Source organism: Falco naumanni, chromosome 2 (assembly GCF_017639655.2).
Source record: "Falco naumanni isolate bFalNau1 chromosome 2, bFalNau1.pat, whole genome shotgun sequence".
Lineage (NCBI taxonomy): Eukaryota > Metazoa > Chordata > Aves > Falconiformes > Falconidae > Falco > Falco naumanni.
This window is the reverse complement of record NC_054055.1, coordinates 13890204-13914538: the sequence shown is the minus strand read 5'-3', so window position 1 is coordinate 13914538 and position 24335 is coordinate 13890204. Positions and strand designations below refer to the sequence as shown.

The following is a 24335-nucleotide window of genomic DNA, read 5'->3' as shown; positions in this document are numbered from 1 at the left end:
GCTAGGAAGTGCACAGCCACATCGGAAACCTCCCTCTTAACTTTGTTCCTAATTGGCAGCCTTGTTAACAACATCAGCAAAGAACTATTTACTGAAACCTGGAAGCTAAGAGGTCGTACCATAAGCCTGCAATGTCCTTGTACTCCCTCCTAAGTATTCACTAGTAACTATTGTGAAAAACAGTATACCTGAGGCTGATGGACTTTTGCTCTGACCAAGGACGCTGTGCAAAGTACAACAAATTCACACAGTGGATTACTAACTAGTAGTTTGAAAAATGAACCTCAAAACACACTTTAAAGTATGCAGTACAAAATCTGCATGGCTGCTGCCCTTGTTACTTAGCTAAACCAGTCAGGGATCACAAATACAATCACATGGCTTTTATTACGATAAATCTGGTATGTCTTCTAAAGATGTGTAATTCACAATCTGACTCCACAGAATAAAATGGAAATGGATAAATACAATTTATGCAGGGTTCAGGTACACGGGCTGGTTACTGCTGGAACACAGAACTTAAAGTGCATGTTCAAGTGCCACTGAAGGCACAGGTGCCTTGTCAGCTCCATCTCCTGCTTTGCTTGCTTGAGCAGGTACATTAAAACTAAGCCAGATGCTATAAGCAGCAATCTCTACAATTAAACTTCTCCAGTGCTAGTGGCTCACTGATTTCCATATCAAATGCACTCAGGTGGCAGCTGAAGAAGTGGCTTTTTCCCCACCTGTCACTGATGCAGGCAGGTCTTTCCTGCTGTCACTTGGTGAGGATTATGGGAAGAAATAAGCACCACCAGAGGGCAATTCATCCCTCTTGTCTCACACGCCTATTTCAGGATGACAGGACTCGCTTTCAAAGGTACCTATTTCTGTCTTGACTGTAAACGACCTCGTGTGACTAGATCAATCCTTTTAGAAGGCATCCCCACTAGACTCACTGCTTTCAAGTCAGGGCAGATGCTTTCCACCCTGTACGTTATTTATAACATGAATCAAGATTGTGTGGATATAGCATAACATGCCTGCACTCCAAGGACTAAAAGAAACATAAGTGGAAAAGGAATGAAGATTTCTTTTCTCAAGTATTTCTGTCAGCTGGCACAGCTTTGCTGACTTGGCTGCTACATTCCCATTTTTGGATCCAGCCTTGATCTGGAGATCAAGTTGAAACTGTGCTTTAACAGGGCTGACAGGTACATCAGTGGCTATGCTGCACACCTCAGGAAAGCCAGGGAAACACTGACATGGATTGTATTCACACCTTCATCTGCAAGCCAAGTCTTAGAATGCTGTCCTTGGGATGAGTGTCTTTGTTTCCACCATTTCACTAGCAGGGTCTGCATAAAGACGGAAAACTGCCATGTGCTAAGGAACCCAGGGAAGAATTAACTGTTAACTTTATAAGAACTACTGTATTCCACAACTTCCTACTGATTATTTCCTACTTATCATGTTACTGTTTCATCCCCTGAAATTCTGTGGACATGTATGTTTTACTCAGGCATCTACTGGCAAAATTGAGAGATGAGACTTCTGGTGCAAAAAAATGCCCTCTATTAAAGAAATAAGTCATTAAATAAGAGCATCCATAAATAGAAAAGGTTGTAAAAACAAATAGAGGAAAGCATCTGGTTTGCAACATCTTTGCACAATTTGCAGTAGCTAAATCTGGACCCAATTAATGACCTGTTTATTTTCCAAAATTTCAGTAAAATGCCTTGGCAAAAACTTAATCTGTCTCTGGAGAATGTCTTACTTCCTTCCATATGTTGCCCAATCTGTCACAGCAATAAACTTCTTCCCAGTTTCAAGATGCCTAACGATTGCACCAATTGATGCTCTCCATAAAAGAAGAGATAATGGTTCCAGCCGTCTAAAAGTCATGATCCTCCCTTAAGAGAAAGCAACATGAAGGAGTGAAAGAGCAAGGGAGTGCCTTGTGTTATAGCCTCTATTGTGACCTGGAATCCAGAGATTTAAAACAATTCTTACCTACAATTTATCCCAGCTGTTTCATAATCTCTCTGAATTTGATAGTTTCTTTAAAATGCTGCCATGCCACGATTAATGCATATACTTTGGCTTTGTTACACTTGTCCTGCTGTCCTTATTGCTCAGCGTCCCTTTAAAAGAACCAGCTTAGGCTGTTTTGTAATTACGCATGTTTATAGTTTTGTACAAGACAAAGCAGGTGCTTCAGAGTCAATTTTATTTGGTGGTCAGTTTTTATTTGTCTAACCCAGATTCTGAAATGTATTTGATTTCTATTGGAATCAGATTAAATAGTATCCTCTATTTTATTATACACCAGAAATATGGATGTTCTGGTACCTTCATGTTTCTGATGAACTCTGGCATCCTACCACACTGATTTAATAGATAATATTTTTTAAAAGAATAGGCTGTTGGTTTAGAGGTTAAATGTAATAAAACAGATGAGTCCACGAGTCCATGAGTCAAACAGTTAACCATTTACATTTACAAAGTATTTAAGTGCTCTGTTGAATTAAGGCCATAATCAAATTGTTGGTTTTGTTCTTAAATAAAGGCACTTGGAGCTGTTAGGGACATATATAGAGAGAAACTGCAATTACCAAAATACCCATTTGCCAAGCTAATGTAACTATATGCTTCTGACTCTCTACAAACTAATGCTTCTTTATTTTCAGGAGCGACGGATGGAGTGAGTCAAGTCAGGAAGATACAAACCAGCCTTACATCAGAATCCAGAGTGTTTCTGCTGATTTTGGAAAAGTTGCTCTTTATGTTCCTTAATGTAACTGGCAGGAAAAAAAAAGAAAAAAAAAAAGAAAAAGGGGGACAAATCTTTAACTGATAACAAAGCTGTAAAAGTTCTTCCCAGGAAAGAAACTGGGCAAAACCCCAAACACCTCACCATGTGGCAGAAATTCAAGTAGAGGTTCAATGTACATATATTCGGTTATGTTTGTTAATGGTGATTACTGATATTTTGAAAGCTGACTCTGTCTTTTTGGCTATATAATTTCCCAGTCTGTTCAAAGGTAGCTGATGGGCTCAATGCTGTCATGGGGCTTCGAAAATCTCAGCTGTATGAGAAGGTAAGGTAAAGCTGGATGAAGTAATAAATAATGCAGAAAAGAGGAATCAGTTGTCATTTTTACCTCCCTATGATACCAGAAATACAGTGATGTTCAGTAAAATTTTAAAGCTACAAATTAAAGTTCAAAAATTGAAGAGAAATAACATGTGCCATGCATTGGTTTTACTTGAAAGTACAGGAACTGAATCACGAGTTACACTATTATACGACAGTTGTCCCACCGATTTTCTCATAACTATAAACTCCTCTAATGCTTGCCCATATTGTATCATTTTCTTCTCGTTCTGCTATTTTATTTAGAGAGCTATTCTGAAGATGAGCATTTACCTTCTCTCAGTGACTTCCACAAACGGAAAACATTTTTGTTTCTTGAAAAAACTGTTAGCCTTTGCTGAAAATCCTCACTTCACTACACCTACAAAGACACCCTACCCTCTATGACTTTATTTGTAATTCAGAATGTTTATTGCATCAATGCATAAATATTCTCCATTAAAACCACTCCTTCCTAAATTTCAAGTGAGTATCATACACATACTCAACCCACAGTATTTTAAAGTCATGACTCTTTTGCTTTGTGCCTTGAGACAGACAGACAGTTCTGTATTTGTTTCTGAAGAGGCATTTGCAGGTTGGGACTGCTGCAACGTATTGGCTAAAAAGAGTGTAAATAGTTCATGGAGTTGTCAGAAACCATCTGTTTGAGTCTAGTAATGGGTGCGTTCCCAGCTGTGGTCTTCCCAATGTCATAAATAAAAAGTTTCTTTCTTACTACAAATGTGATGGCTGAAATCTCCCTGTAAAATTGATTTATTTAGATAAAATCTGTCCTTACATTAAAGAGCCCTCTTAAAATGAGCAAGACCATGAGATGCCAATCACATATTCTTTCAGCAGTCAACTGACACATAAATGGCTCACAGTCTCAAATAATTTATTACAGCATTATTCTGGATAAGCTATGAAATAACACGTCATTCAGATCAGGATGAGTGGGACTGGAATGGGGAACAAGAGGTGCATTTACCAGAGGAATGAGGCATATTGAAAATAACCTAAAAGTGGGGACAAATGCTCAGGTCCTTATTCCTCCATGCAGTGAATTCACATGTACGCAACACACTTTAAGGAAGTCCAAGCTATGAACCAATGCAGGAGGTTCCTAAATCTTTAGGAATCCTTTTTTGTAATGCTAAGTGTAACTTTTCAGTATTTTGACTGAGAGAAGTATGATTTTTAACATTAGTTTTGACTTAACTCTTTCCACATTCCCTCAAGCTATACCCTTCCTGGAGCTGGCCATTACATGACAACAACAGGAGACCAAATACAAAGTGATTTCAAGCTACTCTTAGCTCAGATTCAGATGGATCTACACATGATATAAGGTAGGCTTCAACTATGCTTCCGATGTGAAGGTAATTTCCCCTTAAATTCTTTCTATAACAAAATCAATACTCCAGTTCTGGTTTGTTTTGGTTTCTGGGGTTTTTTTAGTGCTTCTGTATTAAATGACCTGCAAAGGTGCAGTGTCTTCTGCATCATCATAGCCTGGGACATGAGTCCCTCCTCTCCAGAAAACACGCTGCTTGGCTTCTTGGAGCACCAATGCCATTCATTTAGCTCAAGCAACGGAAGAAACTGATCCCCACATCATTTTACATTTGTGACAAGTAAAATTTGTGAAGTATTGACAAAGTTAAGAAAGCTATTTTGGAGTTAGTGAACTTATCTTGCTGCTAACAAATACAGTTTAAACAATTTTTAGCTAAGCAGAAATTTCAAGTGGTACTTTTTTTGAAATAGATTAGGAATCAAATTCTTACAGATTAAAAAATGACAGATTTATGAATGAATTATAATATGAATTATAATGAAACTTCGCAAGTTTCAGTACCTCCTCTTCCATTGCACTACAGCATGTTACTGGATCTGTAAAAATTATTTCTGGACACAAAAATGTTTCTATGTATTTACTATTCAACAGCAATAGAGAAAAAAAAATCAGTATTCAATGAAATTCTCCATTGCGATATGACTATATACAGCAGAGTACATTTCAGTTTTGATTGGCATGCTAGCTGAAAACATCTCAGTTCTTTAGTTCTCATGAATTTTGGTCTACTTCTACAGTGCTAAGTGAAGTAAGTGCTGAAAGTATTTCAGGATTCTGTGCCAAAGGATGGAGAGCTCATTTGTACACACTGCTCCAGATTAGCACCTGCAGGTGAGAGAGGCCGTATCTGCACTGCATAGTTTCGGACTTCATTGATTATCTTAGGAGCCAAACACATGGGTTTTTGGCACGTCTTCTTGATTTAAGTGACCCAAATAATGCAAGGGTTATGGCGCAGTCCTTCAGTCTGGATTTTTTTTGGCATTACTCTGGGGGCATGTGTTGCACACTTCTGCATATAGCACTGAGCACGTGGAGGTGATTTAGTTTAGTGAGCTGAGTACAACTTGCATAAACTCTACTGTAATTAATTGTGATTAAGTCCTGCTGCAAAGGCACCAAAAATAAGACTTCTGGATGGCATTCTGTCCTTGAGGGCCTTAGTACGCCTTGAATATTGCGCTATCTTCACAAAACCAGTTAGTGTGTCCACTATTCTGCAATACCTGGCTGTGTACATGTACTAATTGATATTACTGTATGTAAATTACTGCCCTCTACTGGAATGACAGGCAGAGTATTTCACATGAAATTGATTATTATGTAAATTAAATTTATTTCTCAAGTTTGGGGTTTTTTGGAACCATGTGCCATGAGAATTGCAGATGTTCCTGATCCCTTCTCATACCATTGGCGCTTGCTGCACTCATATCTGTGTGCATTCAATCTTTGCACATTTGCAGTATAAGCTGCACCAGGGTGGTCTGATTGTCAAAATATTTTCACTTTTGAACTGTAAACGGGACATGCAAAGGAGTTACAGAAGTGAAGTCATCTTGTGGATGCTTAATGTCAGTCAAGGAAGGAACCTCCTACACTATCATACTGTAGCCTGTATATAATAAAAACATTTTTGATTATATCATATTGTGGCTTGCAATAATCAAAATAAACTATCACAAATTCTTTATTATTTGAAAATAATATTCCCAAACCTGAATTTTCAAGAATCATAAGAGTGGCATCACTCCTTTAAAATCATGAGGCTGGCTTAAAACTATGACATTGTACAATTATTTTTTTTTCTGTCTTTTCAGGTTCTGAAGTTCACACTTTCAAGCTTTTCAAATTTGCTGTTAAAATAAGTTTCAGTTGAAGTAAAATCTGGGTTTCTCAATGAATTCTGACTCAAGGTGATGGATGGACTTTTAAAGGAATTATGATACACAGCAGCACAGGAATTGGTCATGTTATGACAGAAAAACAAAAGAAATCAGGAAGAGCAAGACAGAACATGTGTCTCACTAGAAATGCAAGAAACACAAAATACATAAAGACAAGCCTAAGTCAAACCACTGCTATGGAATAAGGCCATTGCCTGGCAAGTAGTGCACAAATAGAAATGTTAAGTCATCCAAATTCTCAGAACCCCTAAAAACATTATAATATGGGACATTTTTAAAGATGTTTTTTCATTCAAACAAAAAGTGATAGCACAAAATTCAGAACTGAGACTTCACTGATTTCTGAAACTAAACATCACATCCAACAGTAGCTGGGAAAGCAGAACAATGGGAGTCCAGTCTCCAGGGCCTTACTGAGTCCAGAAATTTCCCATGTTTAGGAATTTGCTGGCCAGCCACCAACAAGGTTATATTGATGGGAATTATTATGGTGTTCATTTAGCAGCTAAAAGTTTGTTGTGGATATAAACGTTCTATATAAATGTTGTGGCATAGCTGTAAATAAATTCTCTTGCATGGGGATATGGAAAGTGGTCTGTAGGATTACAGACATGAAAACACATACAAAACAGCTAATAGGAAATAAGAGAGAAGATACATCATTTAATATGCCATGACTGATATTAAGCAGCAATCTTGGGATGGTAAAATGTCATTACAGTTTAAGGTCAGACAAATAAATTCAGTGCTTGTATCAGTCTACATAAGCTCCTATATATCATAGAAAAATATAAGTACCAATAAACACATCTATCTAAATGTACAGAAACTTAAACAATATTGTATTACATATACTGCTCCTGGAAAAATAGTACTATGATTTGTTTCCAATATTATGGTCTGCAAACATCAGCAATAATTACAATGCTTACAGGAATCCTCCATAAAGGCATGGTGTAGAATACTGATTGAGCATCAGCCTTCTAGTCACACAGGAAACATCTACAAGCAGAAAGAACTGAGGCCGTGTGTACACACACAGAAATGAGAAATATTTGTCTACCGAGAACTGAAAGAACCTCATGGATGCTCAAGGAAACATGTAAAGTCAATAGCAAAAAAATAAAAGAGGAAAGTTGTACTATAAAAAGGACTGATACCATAACCTTCTAGAAAAGCAATGTGTATTTTCTAAAGATTAGTGTACCACTGAAATCAGTGAACAGCCAAGCTCCAGAAAGAAGACGACCTATCAAGAATCTTTTCTAAATAGCTGTCAAATACAAACCGACTGATTCAAACAGTATCCAGTTCTATTACCAGCACTGACTCCCCATTTTATCAGCAAAGTTTTGTATCTCATAATGTTAAGAAATTAAGCAATCAAAACTGAATTTCTCTTGGGAAAATAATCTCTGACATAGGCCTATTTGATGGAAGCAGGACTTGTTCAAATACAGAATTTATATATCTCAAATGTAAAACCAGAAGATGAATGTTGTTGTCACCCCAGGAACCTCTGCTACTCCTCCACAGTCACTCCAAATCTCGCACAGCACACGGCAGCAAAGCCATGGGAGTGGGTATGAGAAAGTTACATCTCTCTCTGGACTTTGAGACAGTGGGGAGTCCTCCATCACCCCCCTCCGCAGTCTCATGCTGAACAGAAATACTTGGCAGGTCAAGCATATTGGTATTTTTGTAATTGTGTTTCTGGAATTAACTTCTTGTTGCTGAGGGTCATGAGAACCCGGCAGCAGCAGAACTAACAATGGTGGTATTTTACCACCATTGCCCCCTTTTCAGATTCAAACCACTGGTCTTCAGGGAGCGTCTAGGGAAGGAGTTGGAAATTACAGAATACTGACATAACGTGCATGCAAGGAAAAGCATCTATATACTTTAAAGAAATGCACCTAAAAAACCCTTCCAACATTACTAATGAATATATAGCACATGAATATAATTTATGAAAATAATTACTACTTTTGGGGCTACTATATTTTCTTTAGGATTGATAGAAGAGCGGAAAATTTTCTGGCATGTTTGACCAAATGAATCACTCAGAAATCACTTTCTTTCTTCCCTGAAGCACTCCATCCTGAATAAAGAACATCTTTCATAACTTTTCTCCCTGACAAAGGACAGTCTTTTCCCACTGATGGAGTTGGGTTAGGGGGGAATTTAGACATACACATCTTATCAACATACATGAAAAGCAGCCTGTTGTACTCTCGAGTGCACTGGTAGGGACACAGACAGCAACAACTCTATTTGCTTTCTAAAAATGTATGTGCACGACTTTAAAACAGAACACAGAAGTATGTCCCTCAAACCAGCCACAACAAATGCCAGATTTTTCACATACACATCTCCCATGCTCCCTAGTGACAATTTACCTGGCAAAAATATTTTACTAAAAAATCCACTATTTTCTTGAATGGCTTTAATTAGATTTACCTGCCACATTTGCACTGTACACAAAGGTCTTAATTAAGAAGAAATTTCAGTAATAAAATAATACCAAGATGCAGCAGACTCAAGGTTGGCCCTATACCAGGACTCCTACCTTTGGTCAGGGGTCCTCTGAGGACCTGGGAGCCTGGTACACATTTCTTTTGGGCTCTCCAAACACTGACCTCAGGATACATCACTCCAGAAATAACGAGTTCTGCTTTGCAGATTCAAACTTGCTAAAAATGCTTCATTTTAACTGTAAACTAAACACTACGAGGCACCTATAGATTTGATGTTTCTTTAATTAGGCTCCAGAAACATGGCTGATCTTGCCTCCATACAGGCATGGCAGAAAAATGTGCTAAAACTCATATAGTTCTCGAGACCACTAGATTTTAAGACCCACTCTTCTCTTCCATACTTGTCAGGATCAACAGATCAGCTGATGCCAGGGAGCACCATGTTGCCAGAGGTGCAATTACAAACAGGCTTGCTCATTTGCACCCAATAAAACCACAACAACCCACAAACCAACCACAAGTTACTTTTGAAATGAGAAGGGGCATTGCCTTGACATCTTTGCCAAATACTAAATGTGGCAATTACTTTCCGCTGGACAAATTGTTTTCCATTTTCTACCCTACTTCAGCTAACGTTCAGTTTCATCTCTTACGCAAAGGCATTTCAGTCACATTTGAAGATATACTTGTAGCTGCAAATCAGCATATAAAGTCTTCATGAACAGTTAAGGATACCCAAGAGTAGGTCTTCTAAACCCTTCCATTTAAAGATCTTAATTTTGGCTTCTTCAGACTAAAATTTTCTCTTAACCATGAGCCTACCTCATGCTCCTGTTTCAATTTTTGGCACTGCAGGTCATCTATTTCTAAGATAAAATTAGTCCGTGGTATGTTGCCCCACTGTACATTTTCATGCTACTTGATTGGGAAACTGCAAGTTATTCATGCTCTGGGGGCAGTACAATTAGATCCTGGAGGCTGATTTGCACGAGCGCTGCGTAATAGGAGCCACTGAAAGCCATAACTTGAATATTAAAGTAGAAAATTCAAGTTCTAACATCCAGAGTTATTGATATTCCTGAGTTCAGTCTCATCGTGCCCCTGGTTTCTATCTGTAAAATGAGACCAATGCAATCTTATAGCTTCTAGGCATACAGTTAAAACATTAATGCTACAAAGTATGCAAGACTCAGTGCTCCTAAACACCAAGATCATGAACACTTGAGGGAATTTGTAATTCTGTGCTTGGTCCAGGATTTCAGAAAGCTGCAGTACAGCAGGCTCCAGGTTAACAGCTTCAGCAATGGGGTTCACTGCTTTGTGCACTGAATGAGGCAGAAAAGTTATGTGCAAAAAAGTGGGATGTGATCATGTCATTAAAAAACAGTCCTACACTGCAAGGAGTCTGCCCAAGGCAACAAGAGGCATCCTTACCTCTGGTGTTTCCCAACTCTGAATTACCGAATTTCAAAACTTAAATATGTATTTTATTTGATCTTAGTATATAGTAACTGAAAGAATGCCAGATAGAGGGTGACACGTTTCACCTACATACAACAGGTGTAACAACTACAACTCATTGTGTTTTGCTGTAACAGGTGATCATGATTTGAGCAGGGATCTCAGAATCACCTTAGAGTCATCACTTTGAAGAGTCTGTTAAATACATACATCCAATTTCTAAAGCAGTGGCTTTCAATAATGGCATAGCGGTTCAGGATTATATTAAACCAACAGTATTTCATATAACTTTTCAGATTAATAGGTCCCCACTCCAACGAGGGAGTTAAAATTCTGGTACATTTCCTGATCAGTTTGTGAATCCCAACTTAAATCACAAGCATAGTGGGAATACAAAAAGTGTAAAATACCTCTTAAAAAACTACAAAAAGCACAGAAAAACTAAGACTGCCATTTGTGGCACTGTAGTGAGTATACTTAACTGTTTAAAAAACAAATCCTGGTCAGTGAATCAGAAAGAGTAACTAAGGGCTGCTGGGGACCGTAGATCTGTCCTGAATAAGTGACAGTATGGAGCAGCCCTGTCCCAGGAGCACACCGGGAGGCTGCTCCTCATCACCTCTTCTGTAAAGGATGAGGAATGGAGGGAGGGAAGGAGCACTCTGCAGCAGTCTTTTTATGCACAGTTTACTTTCCACAGCAACCCAGCCATGCTGTCTGCCTCTTTGAGAGTGCCTGAGCCAAGGTTCAGCTCTCCCCATGCTCTAGCTAAGGTTCACCTCCTTGCTCCAGCTCACACATCTGCTGCCCAACCGTGTACCGCTGCCCTCTGCTCCAGCACATAGACATCAGGATAGAAATTCTTCCGAAGGAGCACTGGGGAAAGCCCTGAGCAACCTGCCCCGCTCCCAGTGCTGATCCTGCTCTGAGCCAGAGGCTGACCTCCCACCATCTCATTCAACCCCAACAATTACATAATTTTTAAGAATTAAGCTTTCTTGTGCTTACTTTCTTTACAGATATATGTTGGGCAACTGGTGTCTGAAACCGTAAAAAATAGATAAAAAAGTAAAGCAAACCAAAACAGTAACTATGTTAAGTGCCTGAAAAGCCATGATCATAGCGATGCTTTAATCACAAGTCTTTGTTTGGCTTGCTGGTTGGAAACAACAGCACACTGATGGTCAAAATTGCATTTTGTTTCTGTCCTTGCTCTTCAACACTAGTTACCAGTTAGCTACACTGCTGCTCTGTCAGTCAGGGCTGAACTACAATGTCAACTTTGAGGAAAAAAGAAAGGATAGTACAACTATCTACCTGACTGGCGTTGGATTCTATTGCGATGGAGAAGCTGGTTTAGCAACAAGCAAATAACGACACATTTAGATCAGCTTAAATTCCCTGCCTTCTCATTAACAAAAGCTGAAAGACGAGGCATAGGAATATGCACTGTAGCTACAGGGGCCTGAGGAAAAGTAAATATAAAAAATAGGACAAAAATGCCAGAGACATAAAAGCATCTGAACAGGAGAACACCTCTGGAATCAACAGATGTTATTTGTACACACTTTGTTATGTCATCAGATTATTTAATGAAAGGGCATGTGTATCGGTGTCTCACCAGCATAATATGAATAGCACTTAAATTTTGGCAGTGCATAAACCCAGGACATTAGTATTCTATCCACCTTAAATAAAAAGTTTTACTCCATCAGTTTTAATACCCAGTTGCTTTAAGAAGTTGGCTACAGCTTCATGGCTGCCTGCCCAGGTCCTTTGCTCAATCAAGCAATAGTTGTCTTTGACCAAAAAAGAAAAAATAGCCAACAGTATCCTTGCTGAATGTCTGCTGGCATCTGCTATTAATATAGGAATAAGCAGATTACATGTAAAGACAGGCTAATATTTTGGGTAACCATAACACTACAAAATTAGCTGGTTTAGTAATTAATTACTGAACCTACCCACTTTATTTTTTCAAAAAATTACCACGCATTTTTAATCCGTTATTTTAATTGTATGTGCACAAGAACTGGTGTGCTGTAGACACAGTTTAAAGACCTGTACCATACACTGTTTACCTCTGTATCATACAATATCAGCATGTCACAGTGCCCTAGGCAAGGTCACCAAACTCCTAACAATGCTGTAGGATGTGGCAGAGGAATCCATCTTTACAAATTAGCCTTCGTTATACACGATTCTGCTCATAAATCTTGATGTATTGTTTTCAGGCATAACAATTCTACCTTGCACTTGCTGTACTATGCAGATCTTTTAATTCATGAAGTATTTGACAAATACAAACTAGCTGTACATTTGCACGCGTAAAGTGAATGTGCTGCTGCCACAGCAGTGCTTTAGATGTGACCCGACCTGCTGGGGCACCTGCCCTTGCTCCGTGTCCTTCTGGTCCCCACCTGGGGACGGTAAGACCGCAGGAGCCCAGTTTTCCAGAGCAGTTAAGTGACCTAAAGCTATAAAAGTGCCTGAAACAAAACAAACCATTTTTCTTTGGGAGCTGCAGTCCTCCTCCTCCCATGCAAACCCTAGGAGGAACCAACCCGGACCTGCGAGTGACTTGGAAAACTGATCAGACACGCAGGTGAGCCCACTTCCCAGATTTCCCCTCTTGATTTCCGAGATGCTCAGGTGCCTCCGACGCGGGGTTTAGCTCCAGGTTCAGCGCCCCTGAGCCCCGCTGCTTGTGGCACCATCCCCACCGTGCCTGCCACGACCCGGGCAGGTGCTGCCCGCACGGCGCTGGGGGTTTCCGACCTGCCCGCTGCCCGGCCACCGCCAGCCGCATCCGCGCCGGCAGCCGAGGCGGTGCCGGGAGCTCCCCGTCCCGCCCGGGCTGCAGCCCCGAGCTCTCCGCGCTCCGGCAGCGGCGGGGTAGGTGCCGCCCAGGCGCCCCGGCCCTCCGTCCCCCGAGCGGGGAGCCCGCTGCGCGCCGGGGCCGGGACGTCCCCCGGGGGTCTCCCCTCTAGGCGGCCGCGGGCAGGTAGCGGCAGCCGCGGCGCGGCGGGACTGACCTGCGAGGCGCCGCTCCCGGACATTCCTCCACAGCAAGTCCCAGGCTTTGGCGGTGGAGTCCCGCAGCTGCTCGCTCAGCGACCTCCGGAGCTGCGCCTTGGCCGGGCGGCGCTGGCTGCTCATCCTCGGCGGCTCCGCATGCCGCCCCGGGCAGCCCCGCTCAGCGCCGGCGGCGGCTCCCCTCGCCGGGGACGGGCGGCGGCGGCCACATGGGGCCGCGGGGCTGCCCCGCCGCGCCGCAGCCCGCGTCAGCGCCGCTCCGGGCGGGCGGCCCCTTCACCTGAGCGCCGCCCGGCACGCCGCCCGCCCCCGCCCCCGGGGCAGCAGCGTCGCCGCCGGCCTGCCTCAGCGCCCCGTCCCACGCCCGGCGCCTCGCCGCCCTCCTCCGCTCCTCAGCCCCCGCGGGGCGGGGAGGGTGCCCCGGGGTCCGGCCCGGCTCCTGCCACGGGCCCTGCCCCGCAGGCGAGGCAGGTCGCCGGCCCCGACTGAGGGTCGCCCCGGCTGCCCGTGAGGGGCCGGCGGCGGGAAGAGGCCGCCCCCGCCCTGGGGACCCCACACCCCTGCGACGGCCCGGGCCACCGCAGGCCTCGCGGCACCGTTTGTGGCCTCGCTTGTGCCTTCACCGACCTTTCGGTGGGCCCCGGCCGCGGGCCCTCCGCCCGCCTCAGCGCCCCGGGCCCGCGGCCCCGGCCAGGCTCCGCGCTCCCCGGACAGCCGCTGGCTGCCACCCAGCTCCGCGGGAGCCCCGCTGCAGGGAGCCGGCGGCCGCCGCGCCAGGGCGAGGTCACCTGCCATGAGGTGACAGAAAACCTGGCCACCGCCAGATGCCTTCCCTCTAACAGGTGCTTCACCCACGCTGCCACTTTTGCCCAAAGAACACCGGTTTTTGACGAGGTCTCCATTTATCAGCTCTGTACCCGAGCTCAAGACACAGTCCTCACCACACAGCCGCTCCCGTTTCTTTCCCGCTTTCTCTGCATGCCACCCACTTACCTCCCACCTTCCGCCCCCCTGCATCATCTCCTCTATTCTAACAAGCTCTTACGCTCCTAAGAGGTTTCAAAACTAAACCCTGGCAGCCACTTCTTGCACACATTTGCAGACTAAAAGGAATCCTGATTCCTCCTTCCCTAGATGAGCCAGAGAGCAACATCAGGGCCCTTATCCCACTTAGGAAACCAGTTGTGGGGCTCTGCTTGCCCTGTGAACTGGGAAATGCTCTTGGAACAGTGGCCCCTTCCCTACCCTGGCCACCCGTGAAGTGGACGGTTCCCAGCACCACTGGCAGCAGAGTCCGACAGCCGAGAACGACAACGGGCTTCGTTTAATTTAGTCACAAACCAATGCTTATTGCTTACTCTTTCTGCAGAGTATTCGTGATGTGCAGTGAAGAGGCTGATGTTCCTGAAAGTAAGTGCCATACACTGCTGAATATTCTGGTAAACAAGTCATGTTAAACATTATCAATATCCCTGTCTTGTTTAAACTAAACCCGTAACTGCAATGTCAGCAATACCCATACAAGCTAAAAGCAAACAAAACAGATGTATTCCACATTACCGCTCAGTTTTAATAACGTCTTCTGCTTACTCTGTGATGTGAATTTGTTTTCCATTGTCCCTGTTCTTAAAACGCTCATCTTAAACTATTTTATCCGATACAGTGGAGACGATGTGCTTGCCCTGAACTTGTGAAGATATTGTATGTCACTCCTTCTCCTGCAATTCCAGCTACAGTGTCCTCCAAATGACTGGACAAACTCTTACGAGAAAAGGGATGCCTTCCAAGGGCGAATGCATCCAGACCTGGAAGGGGGACAGCATAATTATGTAAATACTCCCACATGCCATGATCCAGAGCAAACACCTGCTGATGTTAATGGGAGAAGAGAGGATTACAGTTCCTACAATCAGCTCCTCTGCCCCATAAATCTGCCTCTGACCTCTGCCTCACTTTATTTAATTCCATGCCAACACAGCCATTACTGCCGGTATGTAAGACCTATGATGGCTGTATTCTGCCATGGGCCTCTATCTGCTAGGAACCAGGTAGCGATGAGAAATTAATTTCTGCCATTGTACTCAGCTGCCCTATAAAGATCAGCAGTGATGCACAGTCTAAAGGTGAAATAATAAAATCATTTTTGAAGGCTTTGTATCATACTGCTGTGTCATTATCCACAAACACCAGTCTGTGTCAGCCAGTACTGTAACCTTCAACAGTGTTCTTCTGGCAGCTACACTTGAATGCAGCCTCTTACTGTGTCCAGCCTGTCTGGAACGCAGATCTCCCTTTCTTCAGTTGCTTTCTGTGATGGCCAGGATGTAGCAATACAACAAAAGATACTCTCTTCCCTTCTATACTATTTTTGAAGATGTTACTTTATCAAAAATGTCCCTAAACTTCCAGGTTTACTGAAAGCAGCTAATTAGCAATGAGCTACTAGCAATTGCTAATAGCAAGTTATCTCACTGCAGGTTACTAAGATAAAATCCAGGGATACAGCTGATAATCAGCAGCAGAACTGAACTGGCAAGCCTAGACCAAACTCTGGCAGGCACTGACAGAAATCTTACTAATTTCAGGTAGTTTATTGTAGAAAACTAAATCCAGCAGCACGATCAGATTTTCTATACTTTTCTCCACAAAGAAAAAAGTGCTATTGAGTAATGAGAAAGTATCTTGTGCAGCAACTGGCCCATTCCTATTTTATGCTTTTAATCATTGTCAGCTGTTCGGAAGTCAAGCTACCAACACAGGTATTTTTGAGGTATTACACCTAGTCGTAGCAGTTACAGTAAGAGCTGTTCTACACAACCTGCTTGAAGAAATGGTAAAGTCCTGGTCTCCCCCCACACATTTTCATCTGTTGCTTCAGTATGCAAGTAACCAACTGATCAATGCTCTTGTCTACAGCATGAAACATTCTGACATCCTGAACAAGATGGATAACATTTCTGGGGGAAAGAAAAGGAAAGCACATTTTCCACAGAAACAGCAGTTTTCCTGCTTGATACTAGTCATGCCAAAATGGTTCTGCTCAGAATAATTGCAACAAAAACACTGTATATGATGAACAGAAAGGATGAAATTCCCAGTTGCCTTGAAAGAGGCTGAACTATGATATTTATCTTTTCTTATTGATAACAGAATATTGGCAGGAATTAAAGTGGTATTTGACTGTCTGAAAACCTTGCAAGCATATAAAATGTTGAGGGGGAAATCTAAGCTAATTACACCCATGCTCTGATGCCATCGTGGCACAGAAGTCTGATGTTCTAATTATATATTTAGCAATTTATAGTTCCTCCCAATCACCATGGTAATTAAACACAAAGTTAATTGATACTACATAATAATCTGGCCTCTAATTAGCAGTGTGTTTTTAATTTGTTACAGATTCCATTACGCAGCCTGATCTAGTCCTAATAAAGTCACTGTAAAAATTTCCATGCATCTGGTAAGAAGAGAATCAGGCTAAGGAAAGAGAAAAGTGACTACATCTTGGTCTGCTATTTGCAAACTACTGAAAGACTACGATAAAAGTACAACTCCTTTCCTTTTTTTCCTCTGGTCCCTAATTATGGTAAGACAGGATTTTTTTGTTAGCAGAAGCACTTCACAATATTTATCTGCTTGTAGAAGAACAAAACCGGATACGTCTTGCAGAGGAAAATATGAGATGAGTACATCCTTGGTTACCGCGTGCTGTTTAGTGGATACAAGCTCCTTGCACTTGTATCTCTTAAAAAGCAATAACAGAGCAAAAGAGGAAACCAATTAGCACTACAGGACCACTGATGCAGTCTGATGCTAATCACTGCAATACCAAATTCTATAATACATCTAATTCTTCAGGAACCGACTGTAAATTAATGAAGCTTCTTGAAGTTTATTATACTCAAAATGGTGTTGCTGTGCTTTTGTAACTTCAAATAGTAGCTCAGACAGCCTAGATATAAATAAATCAAGTGATATTTATAACTTTGGCAATGATCTTTATCTCTTTGGGGGTCCTAGAGCTCTGGAATTTGTTTTCTCTCGCAGGCTAAATGTCCTGAGTGTGATGTTGTAAGTCTGAATTATCACTGGAAGGGAAGAAAAGATTTGAGGTTTTCCTAATAGCAGACTGCAGTGAATTGCATACTAATTCTATGGTTGAAGTTATGTGAAAAGCACCAAGGGCATAGGAGTAGATGTACTCTTTGACATCTAAGTAAACAAACAAACATTTTGGATAGAGAAAAATAAGAATCATTATGAATGAGGACAAAATGTTCCAGCCTGGTCCCTGGCATGCTTTCCTTACTTGCTATTTACATATGCAAATTATAATCATTTTAAGATAGCTTTAATGAGGGCCAATTATAAAGCAGTTTCACTCTTTCCTGATTTATCAAGAGATTGGCACCTATCTGTTCATCCTTCTCCATTTCAGCTTTCTGAAGCTCTGGGAAAGGATCACTCCTCGCTCTGCCAACAGCAGAGCACTGCTGGCTTTCATTAGTCTGGGCCAAATTCTTTCACTTTTGTTCACAGCGATTAATGCTGAAATAAACAGGACTTCTTGCAGTGTTCACTGTGAAAAGGCTCCAAGTACTCTCAGATACAGACTACAGTAACAAAGTATCTGCTGTTTGACTGTGCTTCCTCTCCCTTGCTGAAACTGGCATGGAGGGGATGGTGAGGAATAAAGCTTTTCTTCTCTTCACACAGAGGATTATTATTATTATTATTATTATTAAACTGTATTATCAAAGCACTTAGAACCAGAAACCAAATGTAGCAAAAGTACAGTCTTTGTCCTCAAGAGATTACAAACTAAATATAAAACAAGACACCAGTGAAGAGAAGAGCTAATTGGGGTAGGAAGGGTGGAGTACAAGAGAACAATAACACAATACTGGCCAGCGTAGTAACTACTGGGGTTAGCACACCAGAATTGGTTTTTGGAGGCACTGACACAAAGCGAGTTAGCAAGAGGACCTCCAAGGAGGTTCATATGATATATTTTTATATTCAGAGGACTGACTCCCAAGCATGAAGGGCACTTTTAGAGAAAGCATGCAAATGTGTGTTTGAAAATGCAATGAGGAGACAACAAAAGCTGGCATCCTGTACCGAGAGACTGTGGGAATCAAGCTTTTAATATTGAACAAGCAATAGAAGGAAGGAACTTCAGCCTTGAGCCAAGTAGTCTCCTCTTGATGCAACATAAATGCAGGATGAACTGCAATGAATAGTGACAACAGAGAACTAACTGCCAGAGTATTTGCATTTGGGATGCACTGAAGAGGACCAGATTGTGTCTATCAAGGCAAAGTAAGTGAGAACAAAGATGAGGTGGTAAACATGGGATGAAAGTTTTTGATAGACCAACCAAAAATTTTCAACTGGAAAACTCTTTTGGGGGGGAGAAGAAAAAAGAAAAAAAGAAAATAAAAGAAAGACATTTCTTACAGAAGAAAAAATAGAGAAAATGTCATTTTTCTGGAAAATAAGTGACATTTTCCTGGTTTTACCATAGAGCAGGATTTTCACATTCTGGCCAACCTTAACTTGGACTTTCCTCTGTCTCACATCCTAGTTGTATCTAGCTCTTGCTGATTATTTTTTCATAACCCCTCTACTTCTCTAATCTTGTCTCCTTAACTCAGTCTAATTTGTCACAGGAGAAAGATGAACTCCAGATGGAAGGCCCTGTGTGACAGGTAGGAGGATGCTCTAATCTGTGAGAATGGTAAAAATGGGGACAGGAAGGCAACTGTGGTACAAATCATCACAATGGTAAGTACAAATGGATGGATTATAGTCCGAGTAAACAGAGTTCTTCTACTGAACAGTAGAAAACAAAGCTGATACTTCAGCTGAAATTCTGAAGAATTGCTGCAACAGAAGTTCTTGCACATTTCTCAGATAGCAGGGGAGAAGAATGGACAAAACAAACCAAGTGCCAATAAACTTTCACTCCCTTTCATAAGATGCTCTGTGGTCATCTTTAAAATGTAGTATGTTGCAGATATGAAAGCTTGGCCTGGGCAAAGCTAGTCGCTGTAGAAATAGCCAGTTCTTCAATGATTAAGCAACTGGGAAAGTGGAGTACATTTTGTATGTGTAGATATAGTTTTACTGGAGCAGAGCTTGAAGTTTTGAGGTGATTAATGCCCTTGAAAAAGTGAGCAGCTATGACGAAACACAAAATGTCTCAGCACAGAATATTGTCCCTGTTCTTCTCATTCCAGCTTCTGGTGTCTGATTTTTCCTCTCCTTTTTAGTTGCTTGACAAAAATACATTATTCTGAACTATGTCTTTCTTTGCTCTCAAAGTGCTCATTTCCTTAATATTGTATTGGGACCTTGTCTAAACCAAGATTATTTTTTTTCCAAACTTCCAACTGTTATTACCATCACAGCAGAAATAATTGGAACATTTGTGTAAAAAAAAGCCTTGCAGCAGTCAGTGGCAATTTAGCACATGCCGTATCTGGATATTGGTTCAGAGACCTGGGAGCTTGTTCTTTTTTTTATAACTCTCCTGGATTACACAGGAAAACATGATCAATCTTGACAAGAGGTTCCAACAACAACGCAACTGAACTGTTCCCCAAACCAATTTACTTAGAAGAGTAAGAACTTTTTTCAGATACACAAATACTCCTGTGCACACACACTTTCCTAGTAATCAGGCTACTGACTGATGGGAGCAGATTGCCAAGTAAGCATATATTGAAAGCTATGGATTTTTACAGACCTTCTTTCATTACTGGTCACACAGCTACTATTTTAACTTATTTAGCAGATTTTTAAATATATATTTAATAGACTTGAAATGCAACGCTACTAATATTTTTGGACAGGAAATGAAGAATGTTGTGGCCTGTTGCAATAGGGGATAGAATTTCAGATAAGCAGATTATAATGACCAGAATAAAAATTTGGCTGAGACCCAAGCCAACCCCTATTAACCTAAAAAGTTCTACAGGATCTTGAATCATTCAGGCTGATTTTAAATTTCTTCTTGCTTCCACAGTAAAGAAGGGCCAATTGGATGTTTGCAGTATTGTCTGAGTCTCATTCGAACTGAAGGCTGGTGACGATTTGATTGTAAGCATCATTTCCCACAGCCCTGTTGGGAAGGTTTCCCAGCCGGCTCAGAGCCTGCCTAAGTCCACTCCATCACCCAGCTTTGGCATTACAGAACTCTCTGTTCCAGCAGACTAAGTGGTATGGCCGTTCCTGTGAGTATAAAGGAGCTTAAGCTTAGGAAGAATGCTTGTTTCATGACATTTAACATATCTGGGTATTCCCACTGAGAAGCAGGATATTCATGCTGTGAAGAAGGGGCTGGACTAGGTGGATCCGCAGCTCTTTCTATCCAAAAATGTCTCTGTTTCTGTGAGAACATTTTGGTAGTGTCAGGCAGCACCTGTATTCCATTAACTCCAAAAGCATTTCAGTGTTTACAGTAACCAGGAAATGTCGATGTCTGTGTTATATTAACAAGTCAGCAGTAACAACTGCAGTTCCAGTTTTTAGAGCCACGCAGAGAACGGTTTACTGTGAGTCTCTGAGAGTTTTACTTTTTTTGGTTGAAACATGAATGGGCCTGTAGTAGTGCCTTTGAAACCATTACAGAAAGCTTTGGAGAAAAAAGTTATCAAAAGAAGTCCAATGTTGCTTCCTTCAGTAATGGCTTCATATAATCAGGTAGCCCAGCTGTGAACTGCAAGTCTAAAAAAATACCTGTGACACCAAATTTGTAGCTCTTCACCACAGTTTTGCTTACACTCTTCCTGCCTTTTGCATGTAGGTTGAGGAGCTTTGCATAATGCCATAATTTCATTCAAGATTCAGTGTCTTGGAAAGAAAGCTATGTTATACTTCTATGTCGAATATACTACTTATATGCACAGAGAGGTAAGCTATAAGGTGTCACTGCACAGTAGGCAGCAGACTTTATGAAGGCACTTACATGCTGCTGTGTAATTATAGTCTATGTAAAAGAATTCAACTGTGAGAAATTAAATAGTCCACCACACAACACATAACTTGTCTTCCAAATAGACTCCAATTTCTGCATGCATAAGACAAAAAAATCTATGCTATGCATCCCTTTGCCTTTCACAGAACTGAATTTTAATAGTGACATTAAATTACTATTATATCAATAGTAACATAAAACAGCATGGGAGAAAGCTAGAAAATATTCAGATATTTTTCTTTTCTCTTGGGATTGAAAGCAGTACTTGGTAAAGCAACTTAATTCCCAAGAAAGGCAATAGTAGGGACTGCTCCGTAGCTGCTCCCCAGCATGCCAAAGGCAGAGAAAGCCTGAGGAGGTGTTTCCCCATCAGCTGCTGATGTGTACAGAGATGTGACCAAACTGATGACAGAGGGCACAGCCACTGCTCTCTACTGATAATGCCACCACTCGCTTTCCAGAAAAGGCCATCTTTTTTATTTATTATTACTTGAAAAGTTGATTCCAGAAACAACACAGCAGGCTTTACCTTACCCTTGTACACCCTTGGAGCACTGTATTCTAGCTGGCCTGACTCCCCTCATGTTTTTTTAATATATATATATTATATAAATAATACATTATTATAATATATTATTAATAGACACTTTTTTGGGACTCCACAAACAAAATTCCCCTTGACTTCAATTAAGTGCCATACGAAGGAAGGAGATACGCATTCAAGACTGTTTGACAAGGGAAGAAAAAATTGTTATTTTGTTTGGATGCATTGCTGGTTACAAAGTTGCAATGGTTTCTAGTGAGATTAGTTCTTGTGAATGATGTCAGAACACCTTTATGGTGCTGCAGTACAGATGCTGCACATACTGTTTACTTACACTACTATCATGCACTCTCTTCAACAGCTTTTTGTCATTTTGTGCCGACATAAATCTGTTCTGTAGTAATTACCTGAGATTGTTCTATGTTTCAGGGAAATTTTTTGAATCATTTACGTCACAAAAACCATGTACTTTGTGTGGAGAGTAGGTGCTAAAGGGATTATAACTCAGCAGGATCTTACACAGTGTTAATTTTTGAGACAAATCAGTTCATTTAGCTGACAGAGAACATTTATACTAAGTAATCCTTGATGTTAATTTGCTCAAAATTATCAGATACATAGTTTGAGAGTTCAGGCCTTAAACATATTTTAGTGAATGGTATTGCTAAAGGGGAAAAAATTACAAGAAGTAAATACGAAACCCAAAACCTAGTCGTCTCATGCCGCATATTGGAGGCTATTCCCAAATTCTATTCTGAAATGTTGCTAAATGGTTTTGCAGTGATCTGAAGATCTTGCTGTCAGTCAAGTCATAAAGAATACTATTTCATCTGTAAAACATTATCCTTCTCTAGGACTTAAACAGATTTGGATTTATCTCCCTCCCTCCTGTCCTATAGCTCATCTTTTATAGCTGGGAAGTATAGGTATAAATTGTCCTTCTAACGTAGGGCTGATGAAACTCAGGGTCTTCTCAAATAATCATCAGGGACAGCTTCCCTTCCTACAAGAACCCCACTAATAATTCTTAAAAAAAAAAAAAACAAAAAACAAAACACCACAATTTGGACCAAACACTAGTGACAATCTTACATTAATGGTGAAGTTCTTGACGTGTTGAAGTAATTGTAAAAATTCCCATATGCTTCACTGAAAAATTTCATCCATTGTGGGTACTTCCCTTTCCCTGTTCACTCCCACCATGCTTCTTAAGAGTATGTGAGCGTAAAACCCGCCATTTCTTGCCAATTTGATGATCCTCATTAATTGGGGAAACAGGTTGCAGCACCTGAGGGTACTACTTGTTCTGTAACTTACAGTCATTGGATATCCCTATGACTTACAGGTGAGTAGGAATTTAGTGCCACAACATTTTTTCATTAGTTAAGTAAAATGATTGTATCTTCCCTGCATATCGTCCTTCACTGACTTCTCTGAATGTTTCTCTTTGTAGACAGTTTTGTAATGTTGACAATGCTGGACATCACTGTGATACAGTTCCCTGAATTTATATGATGACATTATAATAATATCAGTGCTGTTCTTTATGGTTCATATAAATTAGCAGTTTATTTGCTTTCACTACTAGCGCTGCAAATTGAACAGCTGTTTTCACTGAGCTGTTTTAATTAAACTGTCCATAATGTTGCTTAGGTATTTTTCTGAACTGGTAACACTTCATTAAGTATGCAGTATCAGTGAACACTGCAGATCATTCCTGAGCATTACCTCACACTTAGGTAAATTGAAACCCCATCTGCTTTGAGGCTGTCAAATCACCTTGCTTTGGTGATTTGAATTTGGTTCTCAGAAATCTTTCTAATCTTTAGTACCCTAGGAAATCTTGAGTTTGCTAAAGATTTTGCCATCTGTTCACTCACTTGTCAAGATAATGAAGCTTTAAATGACACTTGTCCTAGTAAAAATCTTTTAGGCAAAATGTTATTAGCCTCTCTTCATCCTGAAAACTGACAAGTTTAATTTGGGTGTCGTTGGATCTTTCATAAAGTTTATATTCTATGACCAAAATTTCCTTCCCACACTGATTTCCGATGTTATTTTCTCTCTGTTTTGAAGATCTCTGGCATATTAATTTGGAAAACCCAGATAAGTTTTATCTCGTCCTGTTTTCCTGTGCAAAAGGTCTTTCTCTTGTCTTTTACAGAGCCGTACTGGATCCTACATCTATGTTCTCATCTGGGCATATTATTGCTTGCTTTGTTTCTTTCAGAAACATATATGACAATTAATATGGAAAGCTGTAATTGTTTTTGCGGCCCACAATGACTTCTTTTAATCTTTAAATATGGGTATCATTCTAGCTGCCTTGGACAGCTGAACCTATTCCAGCACTTCACTTTTAGATCCATTTCTGACAGTGCTTCCTCTCTTTATTTGCAAAGACAACTCCAGAATGCACTCACATCTGGGCATTAAGTCTGGAAATACTTTGCT

The 24335-nt window shown here is 41.0% G+C and overlaps 1 protein-coding gene across 2 annotated transcripts in view; it reads right to left on the bottom strand.

Annotated features, from left to right (window-relative positions):
- Positions 1 to 24335, bottom strand: part of STARD13 (StAR related lipid transfer domain containing 13) — a 296712-nt gene that overhangs the window by 130161 nt on the left and 142216 nt on the right. The window contains exon 1 of one of the 2 annotated variants that reach the window (XM_040583325.1): positions 13356 to 13572. The exons of the other annotated variant lie outside the window; for it this stretch is intronic. Coding sequence (XP_040439259.1) covers positions 13356 to 13479 — 124 coding nt within the window. The 5' untranslated portion in view covers positions 13480 to 13572. Of the gene's footprint in view, positions 1 to 13355; positions 13573 to 24335 lie in introns of those variants that run through there. 2 annotated transcript variants of the gene reach the window in all.